The sequence below is a fragment of the Alligator sinensis genome, unplaced genomic scaffold, assembly GCF_000455745.1.
Source record: "Alligator sinensis unplaced genomic scaffold, ASM45574v1 scaffold71_2, whole genome shotgun sequence".
NCBI lineage: Eukaryota > Metazoa > Chordata > Crocodylia > Alligatoridae > Alligator > Alligator sinensis.
In genome coordinates this window covers 889,580-901,342 of record NW_005842632.1, presented here as the reverse complement: position 1 = coordinate 901,342, position 11,763 = coordinate 889,580, and the positions used below count along the sequence as shown (strand labels likewise).

Sequence of the window (11,763 nt, the reverse complement as noted above, 5' to 3'; positions counted from 1 at the left end):
GTTTAAAATAAAGCACTGTTTTTTGGTGTTTTTTTCCCAAGTCTGCAAGTAGCCTAGACGTCTGTTTTAGATTGGATCCTTTATCCCACATATCTAAATGGAATTGTTGGATGCTGTCTCCCACAGATAAACTTACAAACTTCTTGTAAATGAATGGGCAGAACAGAGCCTGGAAACTCTGACAGCTCTGCTGAGAAATAATATAGAATATTTTATTAATACTGTATATTCTTTTTGAGACTATGTTAACCTTTAAAGAGATGACAAAATGCATTTATAAAATGATACCTACAAGTACAAGTAATTGTGCCTCTTTTCTACCTAGTATTTGGTCACTATGTCAATATTTAGTGATTGTAGAGGGTAAACATTCTTATTTTTGTGACACAGTTTTTTGGGTAAATATGAGATCTTTTATTAGACCAACTAAATAGTTGGAAAATATCTTCTTTGCAAGTATTCGGGTACAAACACCTTTCTTTGGGTACAGGGAGAGTTTGTTATTGCTTTGTGTACTCTCCTGTGTGGAATAAAGCCAGTATGCAAAATGCAGGTCTGGGGTTATCAGATAGCAGGCAGGTTATACATAAATCCAATGTTGATATTTTATTCAAGATTTTTTATATTTTATATTATTGTTGTGCAATTTCATTTTTTTCATGGAATTTAAATTTAATTCATCCAGTCATTTGTGTTGTTGCAGAGGATCTTGATGATTTAAGAATGGAAGGAGTAACCAGTTTGATGTCTTCTGGGAGCAAATTTAACCAAACTCGAAGTGCACATCCTGTTGAACCTCAGGCAAAGGTCACACTGAACATCTGTGCAAGGTGTGCCAGGTAAGCAAAGCAGACGATACTAACAAGCAGATTCTTAGTCCATTTTCTTAGGTGACTATCGTGATTACCCATGAGCCAGTCAATAAGTTCTCTTTTTTTAAGGACATGTTTTTTGCTCCTAACTATCCTTGGTCATGAAGGGCCAGTTGAGTTGTAGAACCTACACTTATGCATGATACTGCTCATATCAACAATGAATCAAGGCATGTAGGTAATCTTCACCCTTAATTCACAGCTTGAAACTATTTTAAGCCCTTCTCTCTGTTACTTGAGCTTCTGTGGCTTTTCAAAGGATGATTTAGAGAATTTGGAGTTTCAAAACCAATTTAAAGAGCATTGGTATAAATCAAAATTTAGTTGCACAGGTGCAGTTCAAGAATTTAATCAGTTTGATCCCCATTTGGTTTTGGCAGCTGGAAGTAATTTTTGCACTTACAGTATGAGGGCCAAACAACCAGCTTGATATTCCTGAAGCCAAGTCAATTAATAATGTAACACTAGCTGAAACTCTTTAAATTTCTTAGATTCAGTCTTTCTGTATGGACAAAAGCTCATTTGGAAAAAGGAGTTAATCCTGTTTAAATGACAAAGCTAGCCTTCTCACCCTTATGTAAATGGTGCAGATTAACAAGAACAATGCAGAGGTCTGCCAATTTTATCTCCTTGCATTTACCCTTGACTGCTCCATTGTCTTGTTTGAGAGGGGATTAGTAGCCTGTAAATAGGATCAACCTGTGGTGATCTTAAGTCAAAAGTTTGAGCATGTGCCATCCTACTTTTTTATTTTATTTTAAGGTTACCACATTTTAAAAGGCCACTTGTTTAGGGAGTTTCTCTTCAAAGGCTAGGGACAGACATTCAAAAACCATGAACCTAAATTGATTCAATCTTTTCAGGTTACTCTTTGGAGTTTCAAAACCAATTTAAAGAGCATTGGTATAAATCAAAATTTAGTTGCACAGGTGCAGTTCAAGAATTTAATCAGTTTGATCCCCATTTGGTTTTGGCAGCTGGAAGTAATTTTTGCACTTACAGTATGAGGGCCAAACAACCAGCTTGATATTCCTGAAGCCAAGTCAATTAATAATGTAACACTAGCTGAAACTCTTTAAATTTCTTAGATTCAGTCTTTCTGTATGGACAAAAGCTCATTTGGAAAAAGGAGTTAATCCTGTTTAAATGACAAAGCTAGCCTTCTCACCCTTATGTAAATGGTGCAGATTAACAAGAACAATGCAGAGGTCTGCCAATTTTATCTCCTTGCATTTACCCTTGACTGCTCCATTGTCTTGTTTGAGAGGGGATTAGTAGCCTGTAAATAGGATCAACCTGTGGTGATCTTAAGTCAAAAGTTTGAGCATGTGCCATCCTACTTTTTTATTTTATTTTAAGGTTACCACATTTTAAAAGGCCACTTGTTTAGGGAGTTTCTCTTCAAAGGCTAGGGACAGACATTCAAAAACCATGAACCTAAATTGATTCAATCTTTTCAGGTTACTCTAACCTGGCTAGGTTGAATCAGTTTGTAACCACAAAGACATCCCGTCTGGACTGCGGAAATGCTGGCACATGCCTGCAGTAGCTCAGGGTAGAAGCTGGGGGGGTCCTAGAGCAGCCTTCCCTTCCATAGTGCTTAGCTGAGGGAGGCATGGCTAGGCCCTGGCGCAATGCTCTGATTAGGGAGGGGTTCCCCCACCTCGTTCATAACAGAGCATTTATCAGCTCTGATAACAGCATTTATCACCTCATCAGAAAACAAAGCCTCTCTCATTAGTTCAAGCTCTTCTTAAACAACTTTTTCCAAGGAAGGAATGGAGTGACATTACCAGATATGTGTTATTTAGCCTCAAAAAGCCATAAGTGGACACTGTCCTGTCTGCCTTTGTCCTGTCTGCCACAGCACAGACTGGAGCCAGCATGTGGTGTGCTAGCTAATGCTGAGAGGCGTCTGTGTAAGGCAGAAGGGAGGGAGGAATCCCTGCTTAGCAGGGAGTGGTGAGGGAAGGGGGGAGAGGGAGCAGGGGGAAGCCAGGCAGATGTCTGCAATCTCTGCCAGAGCTCCAGCCAGGGAGCAGAGGGGAGGGGCCAGCTCTGCTATGGAGCATGGTGCCAAGCCCAGAAAGCATGCTGGGATGCTGGGGGAGTCTCGTTTAATTTAAACCAGGAAGGGGTCTGGGACAGACATTGCATAAAATGCTTTGACCCAAATCACTTAAGTCTGATACTGCATTCAATCAGGCTTATCTTGAACCAGTTTCAACCATTTTCAAACTGGTTTATGTGCACTGAACCTCTGTTCTGTTACAGGTTTAAACCAAGTTCTGATCACTTAAACTGGCTTATGTGTAATATCTGTCTCTAGCCAAAATGTTTCCTGGTACTCCTAATATATACCCACAGTCATGCTAAATCTCCATGCTATACTGTCCCATCAGCAGGACAGTTCCCAAGACATGGAGCCTTTGAGAATGACATCTCAGTGTGTTGGAAGAGAGGCATTAACTATACTGCCACGTAATTCTTAGAAATTTTGTTATCAAATGTGTGTTAAAAGATAGTATTCCCGACTGTCTTCCTAAATCACAGGGAACAAAATGCTTACATTGTAAATGTTTCAAAACAACCAAATATGTGGAAGTAACTTATTTTCTCAATAGTCTATTCAGAGCACCTGTCAAAGTAAGCTATTGTCTTATGAAAGTTCACACCTTAAAGAGTTAGTCTCTAAGGTGCCATGCTGCCCTACCTTCTGCCTGATTTCAGACTAACACAGCTAAGTACCTCTCATTTTCTCAGCTGGCATAACTTATCTATATATTAAAGGTGATAAATAAATTACAAAACTTTGGGTTTTCCACACACTAGATATTTCTGTGTGGTACATGTACAAACAGAAAAGTACAAGGGATGTATGTCAAAATTTAGCAAGGATCTACTCCAGTGGTACAGAGTTGAAAAATACCTTTGCAAATAGCTTAAATGACAATATTGTGTCAATTACTACATAAGATTATTTTGTCCTATAATTTCACATTCCAATATCTGTTATTTTAAAGTGCAAATATAAGCAGTTCCCTGCTCAAACATCTGGCCCTTGTGGTCTATTGATCAGCCACACAACTGTTATTTGCCATTTAAATTGTTTCTGCCCATGATCAGTGGGCCCATGATCAGTTTTTGAACCAGATGTCTGCTATTGTAGATAAGTTTACACTGGAGTAATAAGTCTATACACTGGTGTAAAAAAACAAAAAGCCACAAACACATGACTTGGAGCTCTAGACCAGCGTAACTTACTTGTGTCTGGTGTCAAATTGTCATGGGAGAAATCAAAAGTGAAGCTATGTTGGTGGATTACCTTGATTCCTGCCATGTGTTCATTTAATGCCATGATCTGCAATCCTAACAATCATACCTCCAACTGTACCACATGTCCGTGGCAGGAGGTGGGATTGTTTGGATCAGGGATCAGGTCCTATTTGTGCCATTACTACTTGCTAGTGCAGGTGGAGCCTGGCATTATAATCCCAGGCACTCCCTGCACCAGCAAGTCCAGGCTTATTTTGGCTCTAGCCCCAGGGAGCCCACCAGGTACTCAAACCTGCTCCAGTGTGGTCTGGGGCTGAAGCTGACAACAGTTGATTGTCAGGGCCAGAGCCAACAATCAGCCTGGACTACTAACCATACCAGAACCAGTTTAAGTCTGCAGTGTGGTGAGCTGACAATCAGCTGATTGTTAGCCCTAGCTGGGACAGCTTTAGGTCCAGTTGCAGACTGTGGTGGTCTGCTGGGACACTGGGATCAGAGGCTTCCGGTTGTTGTGGGGGGGCAGAGCTGAAAGCTTTCTCTCTGGGGTTTTAAAACCCTTCTGGGAGACTTTGGGCATTTATACACATGCTCTGGGAGTTGAGGGGAGTGGTGCTTTAATTAAAACAGCTCTCAGAGCAGCTCTAATTAAGGCACCAGGAGTATCATGTGTATTGGTGCCCCTCTACTAAAAAATGGCAGTGGGGGTGCTTTAACTAAAACTCATTGAACGAGCTTTAGTTAAAGTTCCGTCACCATTTTTCAGTGCAGGGACACTGATAACATGATGCTGGAGTCTGCTGGAGCATAGTAATTACCACGCTCCAACAGACTAGATTAATTGAGTCTTCCCTGACATGCTGTAATTACAATGTGTCGGAGCAGCATCACTGCACGTGTATAGGCAGCCACATGCACCACATTCAGCTCATTCCCCCCATTATAGACTAACCAAATCAGAGGTGCATAAACTTTTGTGATCAACCCTGATGAAGTGAGCTGTTGCTCATGAAAGCTTATGCATATGTGATTCAATTAGTCTAGAAGTTGCACCTCTACCCTGCCTTCTACCTGACTTCAGACTAACACGCAGCTAATTACCTCTCTTTCATTGATCAGTTTCCTTATGTGTGAGAGAGCATTTTTCTCCACTTTATCACCAAGGAGGCAGAAGCTTGAGAAAGGTAGTAATTATCACTGAAGGCCATGTTGAAAGGAAACAACATAATTAATTATTCATTGTTTAATAATAATTTTCCAACTATTTGGGTTGGTCTAATAAAAGATATCAGATTCACCCAAGGAACCTTGTCTGTGAAAGGAAACATTAGCATTTTTGTTTCCAAATCAGTAAGTTGTTAAGGATGCTGTTGGAGTTTCAACTGCTTGTGACAGTGTATGGCAAGAAAGATGCTTTTTTTCTCTGTACACAATAATACAGTGGCTTCCAACCTTTTTAAGTAGGAGATCATGTTCAGCATTTAAAAGTAACCCCCAAGATCTACCGTGCACCCACTGCCACCCCAGCAGGTAAGTCTGTGGGGAGGGAAGTGTGGGGGGAAGATCAAGGCAGAGGGAGAAGAAATTACTTGGGGGCATGCCTCCCCAGCAGGTAAGTCCCAACCAGCTGGGGCACCACTCAACTTACCCCTGCTCCTGCCTCTGCAGTTTTGTCCCTCACTGGAGGGGGCCTCAATCTAGCCCCTGCCCCTTTCCTCCCCCACGGACTGACCTGCTGGGCTGGGGTGCATGTGTGCATGCACACGAACACTCAGCCCCCCACCCCAGCCTTGGATGAACTCCAAGAGGATCCGAGATCTACCGGTGAATCAAGATCCACTGGTTGGTGAGCACTGCAATAATACAATTACCTGGATTTCTCCGAGATTTACTTGCAAGAAGTGTATTACTCAGTGCTCCAAAAACTGCTTTTGTTTCCTGTTTGTTTTCAAGTGCAGTTCATTATGGTGTTACTGACCTTTAATGCACTGACTACCCAAGAGACCACTTCTTCTCTTAGGTTCCAGTTTTGCTGACACTCCCTAGCACTGAATGTTTGGGAATCTCAGGAGAAGTCTTTCAGCTCTGTCATTTATTTCCCTCATTAGTATAATAAAACCTTTTTTTTATCTTTAGGGTATGGTGCAGATTCTACTTGTATATTTGGATCCTTTCCTGAGGGTGGGAATTGTATTTTTATTTTATTATTGTATCGTCTTCTCTGTTTAATTCACCCTATGCTGTATTTATGCTTTTACGAAGTTGGACCTTAAGAAATATAAATCAGCATTATTACTCTCCATACTTTTAAATACAGTTAAACAGGTGTCTTTTCCCTTAACTTTCCTTATACAGGCATAAACTAAGCAATCTTGAAATTAATGGTCCTGTTTAACTTCAATGAATATTCTGCAGGTAGTAAACTTGTCAAATCAGGTTACCTTTTACCACAGGTATTTTGGCTTCCTGTGGAAGGAATAGGACTTTTTGCCTCATGCATTTCTGTCAGGGATTCAAATATTAGGAAACATGCTTCCTGGCTCAGACAAATGTGATATTACCCTTATGTTTTCATATCCAGATCCTCTCACCTTGCTGTATTTTTAAAATAAGTCCTATTTATGTTATTATCAAGCAAAAACTCCTTCTCTGATACATCCACTGGAAGTTTTTTATCTTCCTAAGAGAAGGCAATACTATTTGGAGAAGACTTTATTAAATAACTAAAACAAATTATCTAGCTTAGCCTAATCATTATAATTAATTTATTTCCTTTAAATCTGAAAATGATGCATAGCTTACAGTTTGCATCATAAGTTTTTACCATCATCTCATTTTATCCAATGTGTAAGATAGGTTTCTACCTCATTTTTGTGCCATAGATCAAACACAGCCATTTTAACACTGCAAAAGTTAGTGTAATTTAACATTCCTTGGCTTGACTGTTTATTTTAAGCTGTTATGGGTTCATTCTTTAAATTATTTATATAATTTGGAAAACTAATGTTTTTCACTTTAATCACCAGTAAGCACAGAAACCCATATTCTTTGCTTTGCCAAATTTCTGTAGGCTTCCAGACTTCAGAAGATCTGTGCATTCCTTAGACCTGGGCTCCTCTAACTTATGTCAGCTGGCAGCTGCTTTTAAGAAACAGCCACATGCCAATGGAGTACAGATGGAGTACACGGTGATCTACCCCACGCACATCCATACATATATTCCTCACCATTCATATTCTATATATGTGGGCTGAGTGAGGCAGAGAGTATGGCAAAGCAGCAGGGGGCATCATGAAGAGTTCCCACATACAGGAGAAATATCAGAAGGCCACATCAAACTGCTTTCAACCCCCTTGCACAATAAAACAACTCGGATCACAACATTTAGTCATAGAAAGTTAGTTCTGGGTGATTTATCCCATCTTTCTCAGCCAGTACAGTTTTTTTCCCCTTTTGCACATTAACTAGACTTTGGCTTAATCTAGTATTAAATGTGCCAAATAATTGGCTTCCTAGGACTTCCCATAAACTTCACTAGCTAATAGACCTCATCTTATAACTGTTATAGCTCTTATTTCTGATGTAGTATTAGAGGAGCTTCTTGATACTAAGCAACATCAAATGGGAATAAATATATCTAAAGTTACAAATCTAATTTGTTATAAATCCACTGTGCTGTAAATGAAACCATATTTGTATCAAGTGTGAAAGCTTCACTAATATCTAGGCACATTAACCAGAGCAGTCACTCTTATTTCAGCTCACTCTCTCAGACCTTGTTTTTTCTCTCAGGAAAACTGGGAGATTTCTGAAGCAATGAACAGGAGCCTTTGACTGAGCCTATTTTGAACCAGCAGCAAAACTTCTTAAGTTCCTCTTTAGATTGATGGGTTTAGAGACAATTACCTTATATTCTCTCTCTTTTTCTAAACCATAAGTGTTGATAATTTCACTAGTGCTCTTCAAATGATAGATATATATCAGAAGCTAGATCAGTACTATTAATAAAACTGGAAAATAAAAAAGCAGGTTTCTTTTAAGTAATTTCACCAAATAGCTTTGTGCAGCTTTATGATACAAAAAGAGAGGATTAAATCTCCAGGACTATAAAGAGGTTTGTTGACTAGAATACAGCTGTGAGAAACAGAGAGCTTACTGTTTTCCATATAGATGTTTCACACATGGTGAGGAAAAAGCAGATGGATAACAGCTTAAGAGGGTTTTCAAACAGGAAAAATGGCAATAGAACAATGTTATTCCCATAGCTCTTCAAAAAATAACTAAATTGCAAGTTAGGCACCATATTAAGTAATCTAAACAAAAGGGTGACATCATTTATGAGGTGAAACAAAGGAAGGTTCACAGGTTGCAGAAAATATAGGTATTTAAAGATAGCAGGAGTATATATGCAAATAATCATAATCAGGAAAGCTTGTCAGTTAAAAGGGAGAATTAACAAAGAACATCATGACTAAATTTGATCTAAATTGTTTGAGTAAAACATATGTCAGTTCTCTTTTAGTAATTAATTTCCATTCTTTGGCACAACTATCTCCACTGACTCACAAAATGGATTGATTCACTCTACAGTAGATAGTATAACTCCTTGCTCATATACAAGTAAAGCAAAATGAAGTTCAGTTGTTGCTGATGATTCATAATAAGACATCTTCACACACAAACAAATAACATATGGGTTTAATATATGCCTAATTACAGTTTAGCAGAAAAGCTTTTTATATTTTGCTACATTTTCTGTCTTGCACTATGTTGAGTTTTTGTAACACTTTCACTAACATTGTGTCAGAAAGAAAAGGATATGTACTCACTAAGGCATTAGCTGAGCAGGTATAAGAAAAAGCGAATGTCTTCCACTGAATGGCCATTTCAGTGGAGTTTATGGGGATTTTTTATTGACGGACCACCCATTAGCCTTGTATGCCCATTGCCATGCTCAAAAGTTAAACCTTGTTCTTGTGGACTCCTGCCAATGCATTCCTGAAAGTAAGAAGCTTTTTGTTTTTAATAGTGCAAGGGTTGCATTCATCCTTCTTAACATCAGTAGCACACAAAAAGGGGTTGCATGCGATTCAAAAATAAATAGGATTATAGAAAACATACTGTGTCACAAGCTTGAAGGTTTCTGAACAAGAATGTTATGAAGGAGTGCTAGTTGCATGCAAATATGCATTTAAAACAAAATCTGATGATGCTGGAGATAATGTATATGCAGCCATTTAAAAATTGCCTTATAACAAGTTAATCTAACAGGCCCTTAAAATTATGCCTCTTGTCAGCTTGCCTTGTTTGAAAAAGGCTTCCTTGAACTGGTCTATGAATGAAGGATATTTCTCTGGATACATAAAAATGCCCTCTGCTTATTTCCCTGAATCCTACTCGGAAGCCTTCATTTGCTTCATAGTTACGTGTTCATAGCTGGGTCTTTGGCTTTACCCTGTCTTCATTTTTCCCCAACCAACAATCTCCAGGTTTGCCTGTTTATTTACTGAAGCCTGTCTCATTTCCTTTAACCAATCCAAGTCTTTCCCTCTTTCCATGTGTTCATTTGTCTCCACCAGACTTAAGCACCTCCACATTTTTTCTGGTGCCTGAAGTATCCTTGTACTATATAATATAAAAAATAAGTTGTGAATTGTATATGGAAATTATGAAAGACACAGCTGAACCTTACATGAGTGGTTAATAGGAAATGGTCATTGGAACCAGTTAGGCATAGGGAAGCCAGGAGAATGTCTTGTGTAAATTAGCAAGGGGAAAGTGAATATTGAAAATTTCTCTACCATCACAGCAGTCATCAACATTATTTTCTATACATTCATCAGCAAAATATTTACAAAATGACTAGGGAGAAAATAGAACTGCTGTCTGAAAGGACTGCAATACAGCTTTTAGGAAACAGAAATAGTAAATTGTTTGGGCAAGGGAATACTCTGCTGTTAATTTTACATGGGCATTTCAGATTCATATGGGCAGCAAATTGTATGCAGCAGCATTATCTGACTATCAGAAAGCCAAACGGATACTAATGGGTTTGGGGGTCATTAAGAAGCCATTTAGTGGAAAATTTGATAATGAGCTATGCAGATGACAGTGTCTGAGGACTGACAAGTGAATCTTATGTAGCTATTACAAGCAAAAATGTTAATGACTATGTTTAGTAAAAGGTTTGCTGCTAAACAGACCATGCTACTGTTTAGAGTTTGGTATAGTTATCTGCAATTCCCAAATAACTTTACCAGAACTCCAGGAAACAGTGAGAGAAATAAATGAAACTATGTATCTACCTTATGAAAAATATTAACAAAAGAATACATTTAAAATGGAATTAAAGAAGTTGGCTCTATGTAGGCCTTCCCAACCTTACTTATTGTTGTCCTTTGTGGGGAGAAGAGAGATGTCTTATCATGCTTCCTCAGATTTTATTTCAGGATGCAGCTGGCTAGCCTTCCTTAATATTTATTGAAGGGGTGTCAACCATGGGCCAGATCCAGTGTGCAGAGCCATATCATCCTGCCCCTGGTGCTGCTTTTAGGACAGTGACCCACAGACAGCATGCTGAGCATGCTGGGTGGCTTTGTGTCCTGGATCGGCCTCATGCTACTCCAGGGTCGTGCTGCATGCAGCAGCCTTTCTGGAACCATGTTGCACAGCCCTGCCATTGCAATGGTTCTGGGGCCAAACTGCACATCACCACAGCTGTGGTGCTTCTGGAATATGGGGCTGATCTGTGAGTAGTGCATCTGGAAACCCAGCCTGTCGCGGGGCACCTCGCTGCCCCGCTCCTAGAGAGTGGAAACTGCCAGGGGGAGAGAGCCCTGGCAGGACATAACGAGCACAGCTGTGGGTTGCCCTGGCAACTAATGAGTCAGCTGGCCGGAAGGGGCAGGGCTTGGCCCTCATAAAGCCCAGGGCTGAGGCTAGGCTGGCAGTTCCCTGTTAGCAGCTGGAGAGGCAGGAGCTCACTCGGTCAGGATATAGAGAGAACTCAGATCGCAAGTATAGCTCGTGAGAGCTCCAGAGGCTGGAGCAATGATGTTGAATTACAGCCAGGAGGCTTATGTTGTTATGGCCCAGTGCCTTGTGCTTTGGTTGTAGCCAGGAGGCTTGTGGTTGCTTTAGTGTTGTGTATTACACCGGTGGTTTGGGTGAGGCTACTAGGGGTTGGAGGAGGCCTCATCGGGGACTCACAAGGGAGTGTGAGGACCCCGGCACCAGTATGGGTGCAACTTATGGGGTTCGTAGACCCCAGCCCCGGAGAGGGGTGTTTTGAGAAGCCCCAGCGCGGGCACAACGAGCCCCAGGAGGGGGCAGTACCAGTGTTGTGCCCCAGCTCAAGTCTGGGATCGTGCCCAGTATGCAAAGGCCAATAAAGATACCAGGGGTGAAAGTACAAAGAAGGCTTATTGCTAGCAATAAAAGGTGCAAGCGGAATAATTCACGTAACAAGCACCCCCCACTACTACTTCTAAGCATCTTTTATACAGGAGTTTTCAAGTTTTCACCAGCGTGCTTGTTTGCTGATTGGTTGTAAGGAGTGACGCAAGGAGTTCTTTACTGAGCATGTCTCTATACCTGTGTTTTAGCCATGTATCTCATT

The 11,763-nt window shown here is 40.3% G+C and overlaps 1 protein-coding gene across 1 annotated transcript in view; it reads left to right on the top strand.

The window, feature by feature from the left end:
* The first annotated feature begins 242 nt into the window (after positions 1–242).
* The window catches only part of LOC106722760 (uncharacterized protein C8orf34 homolog), a 113,550-nt gene continuing 102,029 nt past the window's right edge, over positions 243–11,763 (top strand). The window contains exons 1-2 of the mRNA XM_025215237.1: positions 243–300; positions 704–839. Coding sequence (XP_025071022.1) covers positions 243–300; positions 704–839 — 194 coding nt within the window. The remainder of the gene's footprint in view (positions 301–703; positions 840–11,763) is intronic.